At 50.0% G+C, this 22,023-nt stretch overlaps 2 protein-coding genes across 3 annotated transcripts; both read left to right on the forward strand.

Moving 5' to 3' along the window:
• The first annotated feature begins 837 nt into the window (after nucleotides 1-837).
• On the forward strand, nucleotides 838-11,306 carry C1RL (complement C1r subcomponent like). The gene is made up of 6 exons (XM_037846098.1): nucleotides 838-961; nucleotides 1,364-1,592; nucleotides 7,497-7,686; nucleotides 8,745-8,870; nucleotides 8,984-9,070; nucleotides 10,017-11,306. Exons 1-6 carry the CDS (start codon nucleotides 957-959, stop codon nucleotides 10,844-10,846), a joined length of 1,467 nt encoding a protein of 488 aa, XP_037702026.1. The 5' UTR covers nucleotides 838-956; the 3' UTR covers nucleotides 10,847-11,306.
• A 1,719-nt stretch (nucleotides 11,307-13,025) lies between these two features.
• Nucleotides 13,026-21,688, forward strand: C1R (complement C1r). 2 transcript variants are annotated; one of them, XM_037847686.1, is made up of 11 exons: nucleotides 13,026-13,178; nucleotides 13,902-14,130; nucleotides 15,336-15,528; nucleotides 15,837-15,983; nucleotides 16,088-16,284; nucleotides 16,581-16,728; nucleotides 16,840-16,961; nucleotides 18,690-18,768; nucleotides 19,135-19,290; nucleotides 20,288-20,362; nucleotides 20,810-21,688. In XM_037847686.1, coding segments are annotated over exons 1-11 (2,118 nt in total). In that variant the 5' UTR covers nucleotides 13,026-13,176; the 3' UTR covers nucleotides 21,580-21,688. The 2 variants fall into 2 exon arrangements, with proteins under 2 accessions (XP_037703614.1, XP_037703613.1); XM_037847685.1 differs by lacking the exon at nucleotides 13,026-13,178 and having other exon boundaries at nucleotides 13,819-14,130.
• Nucleotides 21,689-22,023: the final 335 nt, after the last annotated feature.

Here is a 22,023-nt window from a genome sequence, read left to right on the forward strand (position 1 = left end):
CTGGGGCCCCCAGTGAGGGAGAATTCGCCCCACCCCTGCTCATCCCTCACTCCTTCCTTCCTCCTTCAGATCACAGATGGTGGGACTACCCTGGGCCAGTTCTGTGGGCAGCAGGGACCCCCACTGGACAGCACCCCTGGTCAGAGGGAGTTTGTGTCCTCAGGGAGCAGGGTGCAGCTGACCTTCCGCACAGATGCCTCCTCGGAGAACAAGACCGGCCCTCTCCACAAGGGCTTCCTGGCCCTCTACCAAGCTGTGGGTGAGCGTCCCCCTTGGGGGTGCAGGGAGGGCACCTGCTGGGTATCTGCCTAAGGAAGCCTGAGTGACAGCTGGGGGCTCAGGGACACCGGGGCCACCCCTGCCCCTACCCCAGCCCTGACCTGCTGGACAAGCAGCCTCCAGTTGCTGACAGCAGGATTCAAAAGGCTCCCTAAGTGAGCCCCCCCCCCCCACCGCTGCTTGGGGAAAAGGGAGAGGGAGGGAGAAGCTCAGGCTCACAGGCCACAATCTTCAGTTTCTTCAGGAGACAAGCAGGTAACATAAACGAAAGGAGCAGACTGAGTGGGAGAGGCACCTGCTGGGTATCTGCCTAAGGAAGCCTGAGTGCATGAGGAGCCACCCTGCCATGTGTGATGTGTGCATATGGCAAAAATTAGTTTTAAATGGTGAAAAAGAGTCAACAGTCCATGCCCCCCCACCCCTGATCTCTGCCAGGCCAGCACAACTTTGGAGATGTTTTCTAAGTTGTGGGGGGTGGGATCTTCCCGATTCAGACAGCAGGTGGCGCCCAACCCAGAGAATTAGAAAAAGGGAACCCAGGATTACTTAACTCATTTCCAGTAACTTCCACCTCCTCCCCCCTGGGCCTTCTCCAGCCCCACCTCCCGTGCCCTGGCCTAGTCCCAGAGCAGGGGAACTGTCTCTGGAGAAGCCCCCACCCCGCAAGCTGCCTAGGCATGATGTGAGTGTGCCCCCTGGAGAGGCCCTGACGGGAGAGTGGGGCGTGGGACACACACACACACACACTCCCCAAGGGGAATTGGGGTTTGCCTGTAGGGGGAGGAGCAGAGGTCTGAGTAAGGAAACTAACATATTAAATGTCCCTCACTTTTACCACCATTGCCCCTCAAATCCCAGGAGGGGGATGGGAGGAGAGTTATTTGCTGAAGAAGATAAGCAGCACCCCCCTCTGGATGAGCAGCTTCAGGGAAACTGGCAGACCTGGAGCTCAGGCCGAGTAGAAGGGGAAGAGAGTTGAGGCAAGGAAGAGGCAATAAAGCCTCTCCTCGCCCGCCCCGCTCCTCCATGTCCACGGGCCCCAGGCTGTCGCCGCGTGGCTCATCTCCCCCTCGCCCTCTCACAGGTGGTGGCTGTTCCTCTGGGGGGCCCTCCAGGTCTGCCCCACACAGGGCAGTGTCCTCTTGGCCCAGCAGCTACCCCAGAAGCTGACATCTCCCCAGTACCCGGAGCCGTATGGCAAAGGCCAGGAATGCACCGCTGACATCGAGGCTCCAGAGGGCTTTGCAGTGAAGCTCCTCTTCAAGGACTTCGACCTGGAGCCGTCCCCGCACTGTGAGCGGGACTCTGTCACAGTGAGCTGGGGACGGGGTCCTGGAGGGTCTCTGGGGAGGCAGCCCTGGGCCTGCAGCCTCCCAGGGGCAGAGGGAGGTGGCTCGGTCCTGGCCCCAAGGTGGGACTGGGAGGCGATGGCCTGCCCCCGTGCCCAGCCCTCCACCGGCGTCTGTCCACAGCTACCATCCTGGGGCCAGAGAGCAAAGGAGACTTACAAAGGGACACACAAATCCTGCAACTCTGGAGTAAAAGGCAGGGACTCACCCTTCAGGCCTTAGAATTATATCATCGAGTATTTGTTGATACCTGTTCTGTCAAGAAGCTGGGCATAAATAATAACAAAGATTAGGTAACCATTCACATTTGCCTTAGAGGAGCTATCGCAAGACGTCTTATGACAAAGGCTTTATTCAGAATAAGAAGGTTTAAAAACATGTACCTCATTTAAAAATCAGAGTTCTACAAGGCTTGTAATGAAAAACAGCAGTTCCCCGCCTACTTCCAACCACCCCTGATTGAGCTCCCCGGGGACAATCATTCACAAAATCATTCACAACTCATGTAGCTGTTTCAACTAGGATACACTTTCATATCTAAAAATAATGTGCTTATTCTGTTATTTTTTATTTTTCATTTTTCGTATATCACTTAACGTTCAACTATAGAAGATGCGGACTAGCTTTTTCTCTTAGCCCATCACCACCCCCATTTCCCCTCCCCCATCCTCCCAATTTATCTATAGGATCATTTTTATTTAAATCTATATCTGTTGTTTACATTGTTTATGGCTGTAAAATATTCACAGCTCAGCATGTGGTATACGATAATTATGTTTTCTTTCTTCTCCAACTTTTGGTTTCCCCGGGGCCAATAATTACATGGAGTTCTTTTCCAGGATTTGTTCATTTGTTCTTGTTTTCTTTTCTTTTGTTTCAATGGTTAGTTTGCTGAGTTCTCTCTGTAACTAATCTCCCCAAACTCTTAGCCTGGAGTATAAATTTCCTCCTGACATATTCAAGCACAGCTGGTCTGTTGATCTCCTTGTTATTGGTGACATCCTGCCTGAAGACTTCAGATTCCCTTCTTCAGTCCCAGTTCTTTGCTCTCTAAGCCCTCACACATTCCAGAAGTTAGTTCCCTTCTCCCTCATTCTAGGGCTTTCCTTTTACCTCTCCCATGTTACACCCAAATCCCATCTCTGTCTCTTTCTTGGTTGCCCCCTTCTTTTGCACATTCTCCAATAGCTTCTTCAGAAAGGGAGTAAATTTTAGAGGATCTTACATACCCCTAAATGTCTTAGGTCTGCCCTCACAGTTGGATAGTTTTTCTGGCTATAACGAACTAGCTTGTAAGCCATTTTCTCTCAGAATTTTGATGTCATGTCTTCTAGTTTTAGTGTTGTTAAGAACTCAGATCCATTATGATTCCTGATCCTTAGGTTTTCCCTCTCTAGAACTTCTGGAGTTTTTCTCTTATTCTCAATATTCTGACCTTTCATTTCGATATGCCTTGATTCGAGTCGTTTTCATTCATTGTGTAGTGCTCTTTTAATCTAGTCTTTCAATTCTGGGAACTTTTCTTTTATGATTTCTTTAATAATTTCCAGACATCTGTTTTCTTTATTTTCTCTTTCTGGAACTCCTATAATTCAGCTGTTGCATGTTCTGGACCAATTCTCTAGCTTTGCTATCTGTTCTGTCCTATTATCCATCTTTGTCTTTTTGTTCTACTTCCTGGGAAATTTCCTCATCTTTAAATCCCAGTTTTTCAATTAATGTTTCATCTCTACCAACATATTCTTTTATTCCTAAGGGCTTATTTTTATTTTCTAGCTGTGGCTTTTTGTATAATATTGTTCTTGTTTCATAAAGGCAATATCGACTCCTCTCTGTGGATATCAATTATATTTGGATTATTGTTTAATGTTCTTTCTGTTCCCTGTTTTATTTCTACTTCATTCAAGTTCCTTTTTCCGTTTGTTTTGTTTGTATCTCTGCTTTTCATGTTACAGACTTCCCCGCAATGTCTGATGATCCTTGGCTATCCAATCACACTTAAGAGTGAAGCACTAAAACCCTAATGGAAGCTCTGCATGGATAACTGAAATGTGTTAAATAATAGGCTTGAAAATAGAGTTATCCACAGAGTGGTCTAGATGCACTAGTGGGGGCCTCCCAGTTGTCAGTATGTGGAAGTATTTTTCTTTGGGGACAACCAGTTTCCCCAGAGAGAAATTCTCCAGTTTCCTGCTTGGAGTAGCCAGCATTCCAGTAAACAAGCAGGGAAGGGGCTGGGGCAGGGGCATTGCATCACAAGGCTTGATCTGTAAACTTCCACTTAACCCCTTGTTCTAGTTTGCTAATGCTGCTGGGATGCAAAACACCAGAGATGGATTGGCTTTTATAAAAGGGGGTTTATTTGGTTACACAGTTACAGTCTTAAGGCCATAAAGTGTCCAAGGTAAGACATCAACAATCAGGTACCTACACTGGAGGATGGCCAATGGTGTCCGGAAAACCTCTGTTAGCTGGGAAGGCACATGGCTGGCATCTGCTCCAGATTTCTGGTTTCAAAATGGCTTTCTCCCAGGATGTTCCTCTCTAGGCTTCAGCTCCTCAAAAATTTCACTCTCAGTTGTTCTTGGGGTGTTTGTCCTCTCTTAGCTTCTCCAAAGCAAAAGTCTGCTCTCAAAGGCTGTCTCCAAACTGTCTCTGTAAGCTGAAGCTCCTCTCTCAGTTCCAGTGTGTTCTTCAAAGTGTCCCTCTTGGCTATAGCTCCTTGTCAAAATGTCACTCACAGCTGCACTCAGTTCCCTCTGCCCGTCAGCTCATTTATATGGCTCCACTGATCAAGGCCAACCCTGAATGGGTGGGGCCACACCTCCATGGAAATAGCTCATCAGAGTTATCACCTCCAGTTGGGTGGAGCACATTTCCATGCAAACATCCTAATCCAAACGTTCCAACTTAATCCCCACTAATATGTCTGCCCCACAAGTTTGCATCAAAGAATATGGCTTTTCCTGGGGGACATAATACATTCAAACCGGCACACCCCTCTATTTTCAGTTCTGGCCTTCCCCCTCTCTATCAAGTGTGCCTGATGACCCCAGGTCCAGGGTTTCTTGTTCAAGCTCTGGGCTGCTGCTAGGTGGGTCAGAGGGCTCTACCTGGATGATGCACAGGGTGGGCAGGGGATCCTCCTCCTGTCAGCCCTGCCCTCAGCCTCATCCTCAGGGCTTCTTGGGTCCTCCACTTTCTGAGGCCTCCCAGGGCTCTGAGACAAGAGCCTGCTCGCTTCCTTTCTGGCAGTTTCCAGTTGCTGCTTGTCCACCTCTGTCCCACTTCCAAAATCCTGTTGACATCTCTCATCTGCTGGCATCTCCTCTCAGTTTTTTGTCCTCAATTATGTAAACCTTTTTATTCATATCATGTCATATTAGTGGTTTTTGAGGTGGACAAGGTGAGAAATGCTAGCATTTATTGCTTCAGATTTAACTCTATTCAATTCAGCCTATGTCTGCTGAACACCTACCATGAGCCCTGTTCCTGTTAGCCATGGAAAATTTCAATCCTAGTCTGATCCTCCCTTGACATTGAGAGCATTCAAACTCCTATCTATTGCCTTAGATGCAGAATTCAACACCTCAAATGCAGAATTCAACACAATGTAGTCCATCTGTGCTGGTTTGAATGTATTATGTCCCCCAGAAAAAGCCATATTCTTTGATGCAGTCTTGTGGGGCAGATGTTTTGGTGCTGATTAGATTTGCATGGAAATGCGCCCCACCCAACTGTAGGTGATAACTGATGAGATATTTCCATGGAGGCATGGCCCCACCCATTCCGGGTGGGCCTTTATCAGTGGAGCCATATAAATGAGCTGACGGGCAGAGGGAACTTAGTGCAGCTGTGAGTGACATGTCCTGAAGAGGAGCTACAGCCAAGAGGGACACTTTGAAGAAAGCACAGGAGCTGCAGATGAGAGACAGTTTAAAGATGGCCATTGAAAGCAGACTCTTGCTCCAGAGAAGCTAAGAGAAGACAAATACCCCAATTCCAACTAAGAGTGACATTTTTGAGGAACTCCAGCCTAGAGAGGAACATCCTTGGAGAAATCCATTTTGAAACCAGAACTTTGGAGCAGACACCAGCCACTTGCCTTCCCAGCTAACAGAGGTTTCCTGGACACCGTTGGACATCCTCCAGTAAAGGTACCCAATTGCTGATGTGTTACCTTGGACACTTTATGGCCTTAAGACTGTAACTGTGTAACCAAATAACCTCCCCTTTATAAAAGCCAGTCCATCTCTGGTGTTTTGCATTCCGGCAGCATTAGCAAACTAGAACACCATCCTTTTTTCCCTTGTCAGTATCTTAGCACAGTATCTCACACCTGGTACATCAGCATTAAAAGTTTGTTGAAGGAATAGATGAAAAAAGGAATGAAATCCAAGTTTGCCATTTGTGCATGATGCTCAACAGAATGAATTTTCAATAAGCAAGTGTTGAGTATTGTAGAGCTGCCATACAATGTTATGTTGTCCTAGCTGCAAGAGACCTCCAGACCATTTCATGGGAGGTCTCATTTTATAGAAGGGAAACTGAGATTTGGGGCAATTAAGAAACTCCCCGTGTCACACAGGGAATTCAGAGCAAAATCTGGAATTTAACATGGATCTTATGGTTCTCAGACCTGTGTTCATTCCACTTTGCTAGAGAGACTCCTAAGTGATTTTTAAATAACAATTCATGAGGAAGGGTAAAAAGAAAACTGGAGGGGTTTATAACCACATAGATCAGTAAATGACAGTTTCCTATAGCAAATGCTTCTTCCTCCAGAGGGAAGCCTCTTAAATGTGGGGAGTTACATTGGGATGTGCTGGAGCAAGGCATTTGGGGTGATGGAGAAATATTCTTCATGCCAACTTTTACCCAATTAATGTAATCACAGTGAGATGGGCTAGATTGAGTCTTAAAGGAATTTGTTATTTGAGGAGAAAGAAGGAATGAAGAGCCAGCAAGAATCCAGGATATGTAGATCAAGATCAAAGTCAGAAAAACAAAATGATCTAAGCAATGAGCTGTGTGTCCAGAGTAGAGATTAATCATGATGCACAGGCTAGGGGAGCTCCTTCCAAATTCCCCTTCCTTGGGTTGAGTAATCTATGGGAAAGAATTCGAGCAAGAGCCAGGCACTAGAAGGGGAGTGAAACAGAGACAGCCTGTTTTAAGAACTTACCAAGTTAAGCCATAGTGGCCAGTGTACATATACGCCATGACTTTTGTGTCCTGAGATTCCTGCACATTGTGAGGGCTTCATTTACAGTTCATGGGGTAAGAGGAGGGATCCCCTAAAAGAAGAAGAATGGGAAAGGTCAGAAATCCCAGGGGCTCAGTCTTTGCAGGTGGATCTTCTTGTCCACAGGTGCTAGCAATAGAAAGTTACTCAGAGAAGTATGTGGTGATGACAGGGAGAGAAGAGAAGCTGGTTGGGAGAGACTTCTGTCTATATTCATTGAGTCAAAACTGTGCTTGCTATCAACACCATGCTGAGCATCAGGGACTCAGGGGTGAGCAAAACAGATATAGTCCCTGCCTCCTTAGAGCTTACAGTCTAGGGGACTACTAGGGGAACCATGGGGTTCCCAAGGAGCTTTTTGAAAGAAGGTCAAGGTGGTGGGCTTTATGAGATAATTATGGTCAGCTATGAGATATTCTAGGTATGTGGTCATGTCTGGAAGAATCAATAGTAGAACAGGAAGCTCCATAAAGAAGCCTCCATGGGTACAGCTTCTGAGCCGCAGCCATGTACAGACCTTCAAGAGGGGCTGGAGTCCACACCCAGGACCTGACCCTGGGACTCCCAGTAAGGCAGTATTCACCCACCCCTGCTCATCCCTCACTCCTTCCTTCCTCCTTCAGATCACAGATGGTGGGACCACCCTGGGCCGGTTCTGTGGGCAGCAGGGACCCTCGCTAGGCAGCACCCCTGGTCAGAGGGAGTTTGTGTCCTCAGGGAGCAGGGTGCAGCTGACCTTCCGCACAGATGCCTCCTCGAAGAACAAGACCGGCCCTCTCCACAAGGGCTTCCTGGCCCTCTACCAAGCTGTGGGTGAGCATCCCCCTTGGGGGTACAGGGAGGGCACCCACCGGGTCCCTGGGTATCTGCCTCAGGAAGCCTGAGTGACAGCTGGGGCCAGGGGCTCAGGGACCCCTGGGCCAGCCCTGCCCCTACCCCAGCCCTGACCTGCTGGATGGGCAGCCCCATGAAAGGGGGCAGCCACTGCTCAGCTCCAGCAGATTGTTTCCAAGCAGATGTGCAAGCCCAATGGTAGCAGATCATCTAATTTTTCAAAACAGGCCCCGAATCCAGATTTTTAAGCGAAGTTCTAGATTTTCAAATAGTGACTCCAATTTTTTGAAAAATAGTGCATGCATATGATAAAAAAATTTCCCAAGGAAAGACAGTATGGTAAAAAGAAAGTCTTCCTCTGATCTCTGATCTTTAATCCCTCTCCAGAAACAACCTCATTCTCCATTTCCTGGATATTCTCTCAAAGATATTTTATGCCATTCAAATAAATATTGTATGTGTGTTGCATTCTATCCCCAAAGTTCTAAACTTGGCATTTTTCAATCAGTGATATATCTTAAAGATCATTCCATAAGAGTATGTTTACAATTGCTTCATACTTTTTTAATGGACATGTAATATGCCTTTGATTGATGTAATATGATCTTCCTTTCATTGATGTATTCAATCAATCTCCCACTGATAGATATTTTGCTGCCACTGACTGTTCTGCTGTGGATATCCTTGATTATACATCTTTGAGCATATGTGTAAGAATATCTTTAGGATGAATTCTTAGAAATGGATATGCTAGGTCAAAATATGCTTGCATTTTTAATTTTGATATTGCTAAATTTCCTTCCAAAGAGGTTTTGCTAATTTACACTCCCTCCAACCTCTTATGGAAGTGCCTGTTTCCCCATACCCTACTTAGCACAATTACTTTCAAAATAGTTCAAATGTTAAAGAAAAAAGAAAAAAAAAAAAATCACTGTACAAATCAAACTAAATAGGGCCCATCCAGAATCAGCCCCCCGGTTGCTGGTTGCCAGTTTGCTCGTCTGGTCCATGTGCTGATGGCTGCTGTTTTCCTATAGCTGTGAACAACAGTCAGCCCATCAGCCAGGCCAGCGGGGGCTCCGAGGCCATCAGGACACCTGGAGACAAGCCCTCCAAGGCCCAGAACCACTGCCAAGAGCCGTATTATCAGGCCTTGCCAGCAGGTGAGTCCCCACCAGCTGGGGAGCCCTGTCTTATATGCCTCACTCCTACCCCAAGAGGCCTGAAGCCCTCTAGGCACCTACTTTCCCAATTCTGAACCCGTCTCTTTCCTCAGCTCACTCCTCCAGGACTCTCCCCTGTGCAGCGCAGGGCCCCTGGAAGGACACACGGGATAGGGAAGAGGTTCCTCAGTGTGTGCCTGGTGAGTCTCGACCTCCCAACGCTGCCCTGATGGCCGCTCCCCAGACCAGCCTCCCCTGCAGCTGGGCCCTGGGGGGACAGGGAGGGGTGGGCAAGGGAGGGAGAGGGCCAAAGGAAAGGCTTGGGATAGAAAGGGAGATAAAGGCAGAAGGCGAGAAGGGAAAGGGGAACTAAGAAGCCCAGAAAAGGAGAGATGTGGTGAGCTCGTCCCTTATTCTTCAACTGTCAAGAGAGATCTGAGAAAGTTAAAACATGAAGGAAGTTAATCAGATGCTAAAGTTAAGGAGGAGGAAGGCCAGGGGTGTCAAGAAAAGTTGAAAGTATTCATTTGGTGTGCTTTAAGGATATACAGAGAGGCTCTTTGCCCCCAGTATATCTCCCTACTGAGATGTCACAGTGCCAGAAAGTCCACCAGTTTTTAAATCCCCTTTTTTTTATATTTTATTTTATTTTATTTTATTTTTTGAGTCAAGCATTGCCTTCTTACCCCGTCTGAGTGAGTTTTACTCCTGATCCACAGAAAGCTGAAGGCTCATTGTACTTTGGGAGTGGGTTGGAGGGTGGGTAGTGGTGGGAGATGTTATCAATTAGGCTATGCCACAGGAAACAGAGGCACCACTTGCTGCGTGATTTTTTCCCAGGGACGGTCCCACCAAGTCTAAAGGAGCAGCTTGAAGATGGGTGAGGAGGCAGGAGGGAGAGCCAGGCAGAGCCAGCTTCCCAAACCCCTCACCTCACTGTCCTGAGTCCCCACAGGATGGGTCCCCAGTACCATCTGAATTGATTCACTGCTCATGTCCCTCCATCTGGCCTTCCCTTATGAGTCTGCCTCAGTGCAGGCTCCTTCTGACCCCTCTTCATGCACCCTTCCAGGACAGCACTTCCCAGAAATAGGTGTTTAATGAGTGCAGCTGCTGACTTCCACCCTCCCCTCTCCCCTCTCCCAGTGTGTGGACGGCCGGTCACCCCCATCGCCCAGCACCAGGAGGCCCCCGGTTCTCCCGGAGCCGGGCCGGGCAGCTTCCCCTGGCAAGCCTTAACCAGCATCCACGGGCGCGGGGGCGGGGCCCTGCTGGACGACCGCTGGGTGCTCACCGCCGCGCACACCCTCCACCCCAAGGACTGCGTCTTCCAGGGCAAGAACCGGAGCGTGGACGTGTTCCTGGGCCACACACACGCAGAGGAGATGATGGAACTGGGAAACCACCCCGTCCGCCGTGTCTTCGTGCACCCGGACTACCGTCAGCACGAGCCCGGCAACTTCAACGCGGACATCGCGCTCCTGGAGCTCCAGCGCCCCGTCCGCCTGGGCCCCAACCTCCTCCCGGTCTGTCTGCCCGACAGCGAGACCCAGTACCTCAGCGGCCAGTGGGGCTACGTCAGCGGCTTTGGCGTGGAGAAGGGCAGGTTAGCCAATGCGCTGAAACACTCAAGGCTGCCCGTGGCCCCCAGGAAGGCCTGCGAGGCCTGGCTCCGAAAGCAGCAGAGGACCGAGGTGTTTTCCGACAGTATGTTCTGTGTTGAGGAGAGGATGCAGCAGCAGAGCATCTGCCAGGGGGACAGTGGCAGCGTCTTTGTGGTGTGGGATGACCGGGCCCGCCGCTGGGTGGCCGCGGGCATCGTGTCCTGGGGCATCGGGTGTGGCCAGGGCTATGACTTCTTCACCAAAGTGCTCAGCTACGTGGACTGGGTGAAGGCAGTGATGGGGGGAAGGACCGAGCCCGGGGGCGCCTCAGCAGGGACCACCCAGCCCTGTGACCCCGCTGTGCACCCGTGACCTTGCCATCAAGGGGCACTGCCCCCCACTCCGAGAAGACCAAGTCTTTCCAGTTTTTAGTGAGAACTTGAGGTGATTTACAGTAAAAGACACAAATATAATACAACGGTTCAAATGGAAATAGAAATAGAATACCGAAAACAGGGGGGAGACCAAATTCGTCAGCCATGAGAGTCAAGGTAGCTATGTGATTCAACGGTAACTTTATCTGTGAAAAACAGCAGGATTCACGGTCATTCATGCATGTGATCACTTCTATTTTTCAAACCTGTGCACAGTACAAAAGACTAAAAATACTCTTAAAATAGGGAGGTTGTTTTAGGTGGGATAATTTTGGCTGTTTTGTTTTTCCCTACTCTTCTCTATTTGCCAAACTTTATTGAATGAGCATGTGTAATTCATATTGAAAAATGATATAAGCTTCCATCTGCCAAGGCAAATAAAATAAAATATAAATATATGAAGTGTGTGTGTGTGTGTGTGTGTGTGTGTGTAACCTCCACAGAGGGAAACCTACCATTACTTTAGTTGAAAAAGTTTTCTTCCTAGAATCAAATCCTAAGAAGAATGAATAAAACAGGAAATATCTTCAATACCAAGTTTAAAACAAATGCAGGAGCAATCTTTACATAGTGGTTGCTTCTTTCTGTTCTTGGTATAAGTCAAAGGGATAACAAAAATGTGCAAGAAAAGGTTATTTTGAGGGCTGGGGCAGAGTGGGGTAGGGCTGGACCCGGCTCAGGAGTTCAAGCTTGTCGCTTTCCCGTCATGTTGCGTGACACCAGGACAGAACTCAGAGTCCCTAGCACGGATGGGAGCTTCAGCTGAGACCTCCTTCTTGGACTACCGCCTCCTCACCCCCAGGTTATGAACACACACACACATTCTGCAGTCAGGATGCTAACATGCAATTTGCTAGACAAAACTCCCCTTCCTTGTGGTCTGATGCAGTCCTTACCCGCCCCCTACATTTTGTCTTTCCTGACCAGACAAGGCCGGGCATGGGTCAGCCCTACCATCGGATTCCTTCCTCAGCTCAGACTGGCGAGCCTGCTGGAGGAACCCCCAGACCCCCAGGCGCCTGCTGTCTGACTATACTCAGGGTGGCCTTGCCTTGGTCACTGCAAATCAGAAACTGCCCCATCTTTGTGAGTCCTTGCAGTTCATCTCCTGGGAGAGTGCCTGGCATGCAATAGGGAGCCCATAAATGGAAGAATGAGTGGGTGGCAAGGGAGAGGCAGATGGATGGATCCTTCAGGGGAACAAGCAAGCAGCCTTCAAAGGCGTGAGAACCCCCAGGTGTGTTCTGCAGCCCAAGCCTCCCCGTGCCATAGGGTATGTGGAGCCCTGGAGAACTGACCCAGGAAGGCTTCCAGAAGGAACAACATTTTAAACCAGGACACCAAGGCCTGGTGGGCAGGAGAGACAAGAGCCCCTACTTCCTCCCCTGGGGCCTGGCTGAGTCCGGAAAAAACCCTCACTCTCTACTCACACCAGGTCTGTGCTTAGCCCCAAGCAGTCAAAGCTCTTGGAGGTGCAAACTCTTGCCAGATGCTGAGGGAAAGGGGATGTTTCTACTCCCTCTTCAGCTGCCACTGCTTCTCTAAGGGTCAAGTCTGCAGGCCTGAGTTCATCAAGGTGGGGAGGGTCTCACAACAGACCCTAGTGCCGCTTCAAGCCCTGTTCTGTGTCGGTGTCATTCCTGGGTCAAGTAGGCCAGTGCCCCCAGGATAACCAAACCCTATTCTCTCCTGTCCATTCCCAAGCTGCATTCCCCTGCCCCATTGTTCCTGGCTCTCCCACTGGGCACTGAAGTCCCAGCCGTTGCTGGACTGGACGATGAGGGTAAATGGAAAAAGGCATGGTCACCCTGCGTCCCCCTCACCCTGCAATGTCCCATTGCCCTTTGGGTGGCAGCTTCATAAACACAGCAGCAGGCCCTAGGAAGGCCCCCAGGGAGAGGGAGAATTCAGATATGGGTTTAGAAACCGGGGAGTCCAGGCCAACAACCAAAGCCGCCCCCACTCTCCTGCCCCATCCCCTAAAAATTCAGATCCATCTCTTTAGTCCTTCCCCTGTTGACCAGCAGGTGGCACCACCGACAGCTGTTTCAAAACCAAAACTAAATAAAAGTGGAAACTCGGATTCTTTTGTTTATGCAAATAGTTCATTCCCTTCAACATTCCTCCGGGAATGGTTCCCCCCTTCCACCTCCACAGCCATTCCCTCCCCCTTCCCTCCGCTGCATGACCGTCTCTCCCTCAACACCTCAACGCAGAGCTCCGGAGACGCTGTCAGAGAGACCAGGATCCAAACACAGGCCTTGAGAAATGTGAGTGAGGCCAACGGGACCCGGGAGGCGGGAGAAGCCAGGGAGGAGGACCCTGGGCACAGGAGGCAGATCTGATCCCAGATTTGATTCAGAAGATGGGAACACGTTTTCCCTCCTCTATGCCTTATCCATTCCAATGTGCAAGCGTGCAAGCACCCCCATCCCTCCCTAGAGGTAGGAGGCGATGGCCACATCCCCTCTCTTCCTCCCAGCTCAAAATAGGGGAGCAGCAGGATGAGGAGCCCAACCAGCCCAGGGCAGGATCCTCTGTGTGGGTTTCCCGCATCCCACAGGCGGTTTCTCCCAGAGGCCTTGGCTGAGTCTTTGGGAGCCCTCTCAATCAGCCACAACTGGAAACCCTCACCCTCAGTTCAACTGGTCCCGAGCCAGCCCTGTTCCGGGAAAGGCTCACATCTGGGTGGGGAGGGGTGTGATGGGGCCAGCAGGGGAGGAGGATGGGGAGTGGAGCCAAGGCAGTGTGGTGACCTCCGGACTGGACACTGCCCCGGGGAGGATCACCCAATGCCACGAGCTGCAGAGACTGAACTCCCCAAGCCCCCCGCCCCCACCCAGAACACTTCTGCGAGGTCTCGAGTGGACGGGGAGGAGAAGGCTGAGCGGAACGACCATCCCGCCCCCCCACCCAGCCACTGCCCAGATGGCGAGGGTGCTGCAACCTCTGCTGAGAGGAAGCCCAGTGGACAGCCTCTCTCTTTTTGGCAGGTGGCTCTTGTACCTCCTGGTGCCACTCCTGTTCTTCAGGGCGGGAGACTCCAGCCCCATCTCTCAGAAGCTCTTTGGAGAGGTGACCTCCCCTCTGTACCCCAAGCCTTACCCCAACAACTTTGAGACAACCACTGTGATCACAGTCCCCCAGGGATATGGGGTGAAGCTCATCTTCTGGCAGTTTGATCTGGAGCCTTCTGAAGGCTGTTTGTACGACTATGTTAAGGTAGGGGTCAGGTTGGGCGGGCAGAGGGGAGGCTAAGCTGGGAGTTCCTGAAATGAGGCCTTGTGCTCCAGCAGCCCCGTACAGCACTCACCAGCTTGTGAAAGCCGATGGCTAAGTGGAGTCCCAGAGTCAGTCAATGTCACGGAGGGGGTGCCCCACGGTTTCAGAGGCCGTGGGTGATTACCGAGGGAAGAAACACAAGGGAGGAAAGGTACAGGCCCCACTCTCAGGAAATTCACCATCTGCAGGAGTTAGAAAAACCTTCCCTACTTCCTGACTTTCTGGGAGTCTTTAGGAGACCACTGTGCCTCAGTTTCCCAAACTGAGAACATTACATGGCTGCCTGCCTCAACAGGAACATGAGGAAGAGAAGTAAATGTGTGTGGTGGCAACTTGAGCATAGACTTCCTCAAGGACAGTGAACTAGGTCCTCTCACCTGTAGAACAACCCAAGGGCACCTTCCCAGTCCTGTCTGTTTCTCCATCCAACAAGAATGAGATTCCAGATTCGGGATTCAAGTAGAGCCTGCAATCATCCAATAAATAGCTCCCTTGGAGGTTACGAGGATGTAACATGAAGATGGTACATCTTCCTAGCCCAGAGGATTTGGGAAACTTGCTGTGCTGGTAGAGAGGGGGCTTGGTGGCAGGGGGAGTGAAGGGTGGGTGGGATGGGGAAACATCTCTGCTCTGGAGGGATGGAGGAATCTGTGAGGAAAGGAGATTGGGGAGCTGGGCGGTGCTGCCAATGCTAAGGCTGAGCCCAGAGGCTCATGTTCCGCTGAATACGTCAGGAGGCACAACTGGGCGTGAATGGGCTGAACAAGGTGAGGTGGAATAAGAAGACAGAAAACAAAGCAGACCAGTCCAGGTCCTAGAAAGGAGGAATAACAAGGGCTAAGGAGAGACAACCAGCACTCCAGCGGGAGAAGGACATGGGAGGTGGTGGGAATGAAGAAACATCTGAAAGGTGCTGGAGGAGCATTAACATGGAAGGGGTGATATAGCAGGCTCAGGATAACATACAAAGAGTCAGTTCATGGAAGAAGCAGAAAGGAAGACAAAGGCCACCTGGGGAAGCCCGTGTGGGATATGATTCACTCTTTGGAGTAAGAGAGGAGGGACCTTCACTCACCTCCACATGGGACTAGTCTCCTCAATGTGCCTTTTCCTACCCTTTGTCTTCCTACCACCCCCACCCCCAGATCTCTGCAGACAAGAAAAACCTAGGGAGGTTCTGTGGGCAACTGGGTGCCCCACTGGGCAACCCCCCTGGAAGGAAGGAGTTTGTATCCCAAGGCAACAAGATGCTGCTGACATTCCACACAGATTTCTCCAACGAGGAAAACGGGACCACTATGTTCTACAAGGGCTTCCTGGCGTATTATCAAGCTGTGGGTGAGTGGTCCCTGGGTGGAGCCTTTCTCCAGGCCTCAGTCATATCGGATGGGGACCAGCCAAAGGGAATGTCAAATCCAAAGAAGCCGGAAGCCTGGCCTTCCTCTTCCTCCTCTCAGGGGCTCTTTTTCCACCCTGGATGCTATCCCCATTGGGCAGGTTCCCGAAAGCATCAGAGGGGCCTGGAGGACCAGGTGGCCAGTTGCCAACTTTGTCGTTAGGGGTCTGATGAGCGACTCCTCTGAGACCAGAGCCACTGCAGAAGTCCTCGGCAGGACTTTAACCCTTCCTTCCTGGATCCCCAACAGATTTCAACGAATGTGCTTCCCAGGGCAGCTCCGTCCAAGACGATCCCAAGCCCCGGTGCCAGCACCTGTGTCACAACTACGTTGGCGGCTACTTCTGTTCCTGCCATACAGGCTACGAGCTTCAGGCGGACGGACACTCCTGCCGGGGTGAGGTCGGGGCGGGAACATGGGGGAGGCAGAAAGCAAGCAAGGGCTTGCTGGGCCAGGCAGAGAGCCTGCCCCTGACCCCCCGCCCGGCTCTGCTCTCACAGCCGAGTGCAGCAACGAGCTGTTCACAGAGCCATCAGGCTACGTGTCCAGCCTGGAGTACCCCCGGCCCTACCCCCCGGACCTGCGCTGCAATTACAGCATCCGGGTGGAGCGGGGCTTCACCATCCACCTCAAGTTCCTGGAGCCCTTTGAAATTGATGACCACCAGCAAGTACACTGCCCCTACGATCAACTGCAGGTACAGCCATCCTGCTCCCCAAGGGACCCCCTCCTCTCCCTCCCATCCTCACTTGGCTCCTCTCTTCCCTACTTCCTCCTGGACACTCAGGCCAACATCACACAACACAAATGGGCTGGGCAAATTCCCACACAACTAGAAGTGGATCTTGGGGATCCCTTTTCCCCTTAAATTGAACACCTACACAAAGAGGGATTCCCACCACCGCCGCCAGCCTGACCACCACACCAACACCTGCTTGGCCCTGGGGGAAAAGGTCCAAGTTGGAGAGATGACCCTACTTCCTCCCCCACCAGATTTATGCCAAGGGGAAGAACCTTGGAGAGTTCTGTGGGAAGCAGAGGCCCTCTCTCCTTGACACCAAGAGCAATGCTGTAGATCTGCTGTTTTTCACAGACGACTCTGGAGATAGCCGGGGCTGGAAGTTGCACTACACCACTGAAGGTAAGTTCTCCTGGGGGCCTCCCTCGCTGGCCAGCAATGAGGCAGCCTCAGGTGGAAGGAAGGAAAGTCAAGAGGCTCCTAGATAAACATGCCCTTCCGTCTCCCCAACAGTCATCAAGTGTCCCCAGCCCAAGACACTCGACCAGTTCACCCTCATCCAGGACCTGCAGCCTCAGTATCAGTTCCGTGACTACTTCATTGCCACCTGCAAGCAGGGCTACCAGCTCGTGGAGGTGAGGGTCCAGGCCAGGGGAGAGAGAGCTGGCCCAGCATCCCTGCAGTAATTCAGATGGGTAGGCTCACAGCAGCTCTGGGCGCAGCCCCAACAGGAATCATAGCTGTGTGAGCTGGAGGGTCACCTGGTCTACCAGCTCTCAAACTTGGCTGCACATGGAAAACACTCAGGGAATTGGAAAAAAAAAAAAAAAATCTCTTGCTAGAGATTCCAATTCCATTAGTCTGGTGTGTATCCTGGGCATCAGGATTATTTAAAGCTCTCCAGGAGATTCTAATATGCAGCCAAGTTTAAGAACCGTTGACCTAGTCCAATAACTCATTGTGGAATTAGGAACTGAAAAGGAAGGGGGAGAGGCAGAGGATAAGGAGTGACTTGTTTAACATCATGTGGTGATTTTGCTGTGGAGCAGAGACTAGGATCTAGATTTCCTGCCTCTTGCTCCAGGGCTTTTCATGCACATAGGTAGTTTCACTTTGGATCCACTTTGCAGACTCAGGAAGGAACGGGGTTTTATCAAATGGCCAGTCCTACAAAGCTGAGTGGTAAACTAAAATGCTATTTTTAAAATATATGATTGGAGTTATCCCTAGCCAGGGACAGGGACAGGACATTTCCTCCTTGTTCAATAGATATACCTGGAAGACCTAATCAGAATCAGAGAAAAGAATTGTAATATGTCCTCACGCAGTAGTGAATCCACCCGACAAATATTTTAAGTGTCTACCAAGTGCTAAGCAGTGCTTTGGATGCTGGAGGTACGGTAAAAAGAAACAACACACATTCACACAGCTTTCATGAGCTTACATTGGAATGTTTCACCAAGTCGAGTTGGCCTGATGGATTTCTCTTTACCCCAGTTTGCTGCCCTCTACATCATGAGGACCGGGTGTCCCGGGTCCCAAAGGCTGGAGAGTAACAAACTCTGCTCATGTTACAGCCTCCGTTTCCTGTACCACCACCACCTTTACCTTTGCATTTGTCAGTCACATAATACAACCTAAAGCAAGTCACATTATTAATCTCACATAATTTACATTTTGCTCAGACATCCTAGTTGTCACACACATTCTCTTGTAATCTTTTAACAGGCTTTACTCTCTGGGATGATTTTTAGTCTTAACAAAACTCATTCATATTGTCCAATTACTTTTCATTCAGAGGGTGCTGTTTTCTCACCTTGTTCCTGCTACCCACTTGACTACAACAGCATTTAGCACACGTGCATCAGCATCTCAAGCATCTTTGGAAGGGACTAGGAGGCACTGGTATTCTAAGAAAGTCTCTTGCCTTTAAGAAAACTGCAGTCTAGGAGAGAGAAAGTGATGGAGGGCATTCCAGAGGGAGAAACATGGTTCTTGCTCCAAAGCTATGTCTTCTGTATCAATACTGAAAACAGGCAACCTGGCTTGTTATTTTTTTTTTCTTTTCATTACAAATTATGGGATTCAGCTGGACGTCAATGAGAACAGGCAAGAGTCTAGAGAGAAGATTACTGGGTCTAAAAACCTAACCTTGCTCTGACGTTCTGCTGTGTGACTCAGTACTCCTGTCTGTAATTCTGGTCTGAGAAGACTGGCTGGGGAGAAGGAAGGAGCCACATCAGGGGTGCTGAGGTCCGAGAGTTTGAGGGATTCTTTGCATTCCCTACTATTCCTGTGTGGGTAAGGACAGGAAGCTGCCATCCCTCCTTTCACTAACGGCACTTCTACCTCTGTTCTAACAGGGGAAGCAGGCGCTGCTCTCCTTCACAGCTGTCTGCCAGGATGATGGCACATGGCATCGTGCCATGCCCAGGTGCACGAGTAAGTCACAACACAGGAACGCCTCTACACCTAGAGACCTTCCACCTCCAGCCTTAGGGTCCTGGGCTGAGGGGGATATTAGGGCCCAGACTGACCCTCTCCCCAGGAGATGCCCTCTACCCATTTTGTCCTTCAAAGTCTATGGCCATCTGAGGAACCAGTGAGCCTTCATTTGGCAGAACTGATGGGCTCTACCCAGAACGGAATTTCACTCCATCCAACTCTCATCCATCTCAACTGCTCTCTCCACTGACCATATTTCTCTAAGGTGCACAGCCTGTTCTGTGGGCAGACAATTCCCTTTCCCTCACTGAGGTTCGAATAAGGCTGCACTCAGCTCTCATACGGCTTTGTGTTCTCTCCAAGTCAAAGACTGCGGGCAGCCCCGGAGCCTGCCTAATGGGGCCTTCAATTACATCACCACAAAGGGCGTGAATACCTACCAGGCCCGTATCCAGTACGACTGCCATAAGCCATATTACAAGATGCAGACCAGAGCTGACAGCAGTGTGTCCACGCGAGGTAGGATCCCATGAAAATGGCAGTCTTCTCCCTTCCATCATCTCAGGACATCCTCTGAGGTTTCTTCCCAATACAACCCCTAGGTGATATGTAGTAGGGTATCTACCCAGGGCACTGGCTTCTAGGACCTAAACTATGGGATCAAGAAGAAGGAGGAGGCACCTGAGCTGAGGTCAAGAAGAAGAAGGAGGCACCTGAGCTGAGGCAAAGAGAGATGTAGGTCTTATAAACAGTCTGCTCCTTCTCACCATCATCACCACTAGCACCACCAGCACTGCCAGCACACCATACCACCATCACCGCCATCACCGTCATCACCGCCACACCACACCACCACCACACCACCACACTGCCAGCACCACCAGCACTGCCATCACTGCCATCACCACCACACCACACCACCACACCATCACCACCACCACCGCCATCACCACCACACCACCACACCACCGCACCACCACCAGCACCACCATCACCACAAACCTTGATTCTGGCACTTAGAAGTTATGTGACCTTATGCAAATTATTTAAACTTTGTTTCCTCATCCATAAAACATACTTCAAAGGGTCACTGTGGATAGTAAATGAAACAATGCAGATAAAGTGCTTAGCATCAAGCATGGCAAAAGGCCAGCAGTCAGAAAATGGTAGCTTCTGTTATTATCTGTAATCCTACTACCAAGATGCAAGCACTAATAAGACGTTTGTATGTTCCTTTCCAGTTTTATGTCTACTTTCACAAATAGGGATCACATCAAACACATAATGAAGTATTCTGATTTTTTTCACTTAACATTAAAACAAAAACTATGTATGAAGTTTCTTAGCACATTAGATATTCTTTTCTTGTATACTTGCACCTTTCCCCTTTGTTCTTTTCCATGTTGGTTCCTTATGTCCCGTCTCCCTGTACAACACACTCAGTGCTAAATGGCCTCTGCAACCTGGATTTTTGCCCGTCACCTCCCAGTTCAATCAGATTCTCCTCTCCCCTCAGGGGTATATACCTGCACAGCCCAGGGCATTTGGAAGAACGAGCAGGAAGGAGAGAAGATTCCTCGATGTTTACCAGGTAAGTGAAACTTTTCTCAGGCCGTCCTCAGTGCCCTTTGCAGCCCAGCAGGGCCCTAGAAGAAGCACAGCACAGAGAATGGAGACAGTTCAGCTCAAAGTCAAAGACAGGAATGTGGAGTCAGGAGAAAAGAGAGGAGAGAGAGTCCCAGGAGAAAGGGAGAGAAGTACACAGAGAACTCAGCCCTGGCATCCAGCATTCTCCCTGAGCAGACGGGAAGTCAGGGGGAAAAAGAGCAAGGGGATTTCCAGGAAAGAATAAACAAGAACAAGGAGAAGAGCTTGACAAGAGGCCAAAGAAGGGGGAATGGGAATGGGAGGAGAAACTCAGAAGAGTCCCACGGGCCAAAAGGAAGGGATGAAAGGGGAAGGAAATGACCACAGAGAGGGACGAGAGGGCAGGAGCTGAAGCTGACTTGTCCTTGCCTTTCCCGTCTGTCTCCTCCAGTGTGTGGGAAACCAGTCCACCCCGTGGAGCAGAAGCAGCGCATTATTGGAGGGCAAAAAGCCAAGATGGGCAACTTCCCCTGGCAAGCATTCACCGTCATCTATGGGCGAGGAGGGGGGGCCCTGCTGGGTGACCGCTGGATCCTCACAGCTGCCCACACCCTCTACCCCAAGGAACAAAGCATACAAAGCAATGCCAGCAGGGATATATTCCTGGGCCACACAGAGGTGGAGGAGATCATGAAACTAGGAAACCACCCCGTCCGCAGGGTCAGCATCCACCCAGACTACCGTCAGGATGAGTCCCACAATTTTGATGGGGACATTGCCCTGCTGGAGCTGGAAAATAGTGTCCCCCTGGGCCCCAACCTCCTCCCCATCTGCCTGCCTGACAATGAGACCCTTTATGACAAGGGCCTCATGGGCTACGTCAGTGGCTTTGGGATAACATCAGAGAAGCTCACATCTGACCTCAGGTTTGTCCGTCTGCCCGTAGCTAAGCGAGAGGTCTGTGAGAGGTGGCTCCGGGGAAAGAAAAGGGATGACGTGTTTTCTGAAAACATGTTCTGTGCTGGGGACCCAACTCTAAAGCAGGATGCCTGCCAGGGGGACAGCGGAGGGGTCTTTGCAGTGCGGGATGAGGACAACGATCGCTGGGTGGCCACAGGAATTGTGTCCTGGGGTATTGGGTGCAGCTGGGGGTATGGATTCTACACCAAAGTAATCAACTATGTGGACTGGATCAAGAAGGAGATGGAGGGGGAGGGCTGAGCCCAGAAATCACTAGGTTACAATCCAGAGAGCAGCGTGTAACAAAAATTATCTGACCAGTTGTTGATCACCACTAAGAGTCCATATTAAAATCACTGATGCAGAAATACACTGTGTGAAATAAATTCTCTTTTCTATAATCCCATCCACATTCTTCACCTGAAACCACCCACAGGGCACCTTTCTTTCTTCAAGGATTCCAGAAGACGTTTCCACGATCTCTAGTTATCATTTTCCTTTTCCATTTTTATACCATTAAGGGGTCAAATAAAATGCCCTTGTCCAAATAAAATTTTACAAATATTCCAGTATGTAAAATGAGTAAAAGTGGTATTTGATTGATATAAAATATTTAGTAAAATAATGTGACGGTTAATTTTATGGATAACCTTGGTAGGTTATGGTACCCAGTTGTTTGGTCAAACACTTGCCTGCTTCTTACTG

This window comes from Choloepus didactylus, chromosome 8 (genome assembly GCF_015220235.1).
Source record: "Choloepus didactylus isolate mChoDid1 chromosome 8, mChoDid1.pri, whole genome shotgun sequence".
NCBI lineage: Eukaryota > Metazoa > Chordata > Mammalia > Pilosa > Megalonychidae > Choloepus > Choloepus didactylus.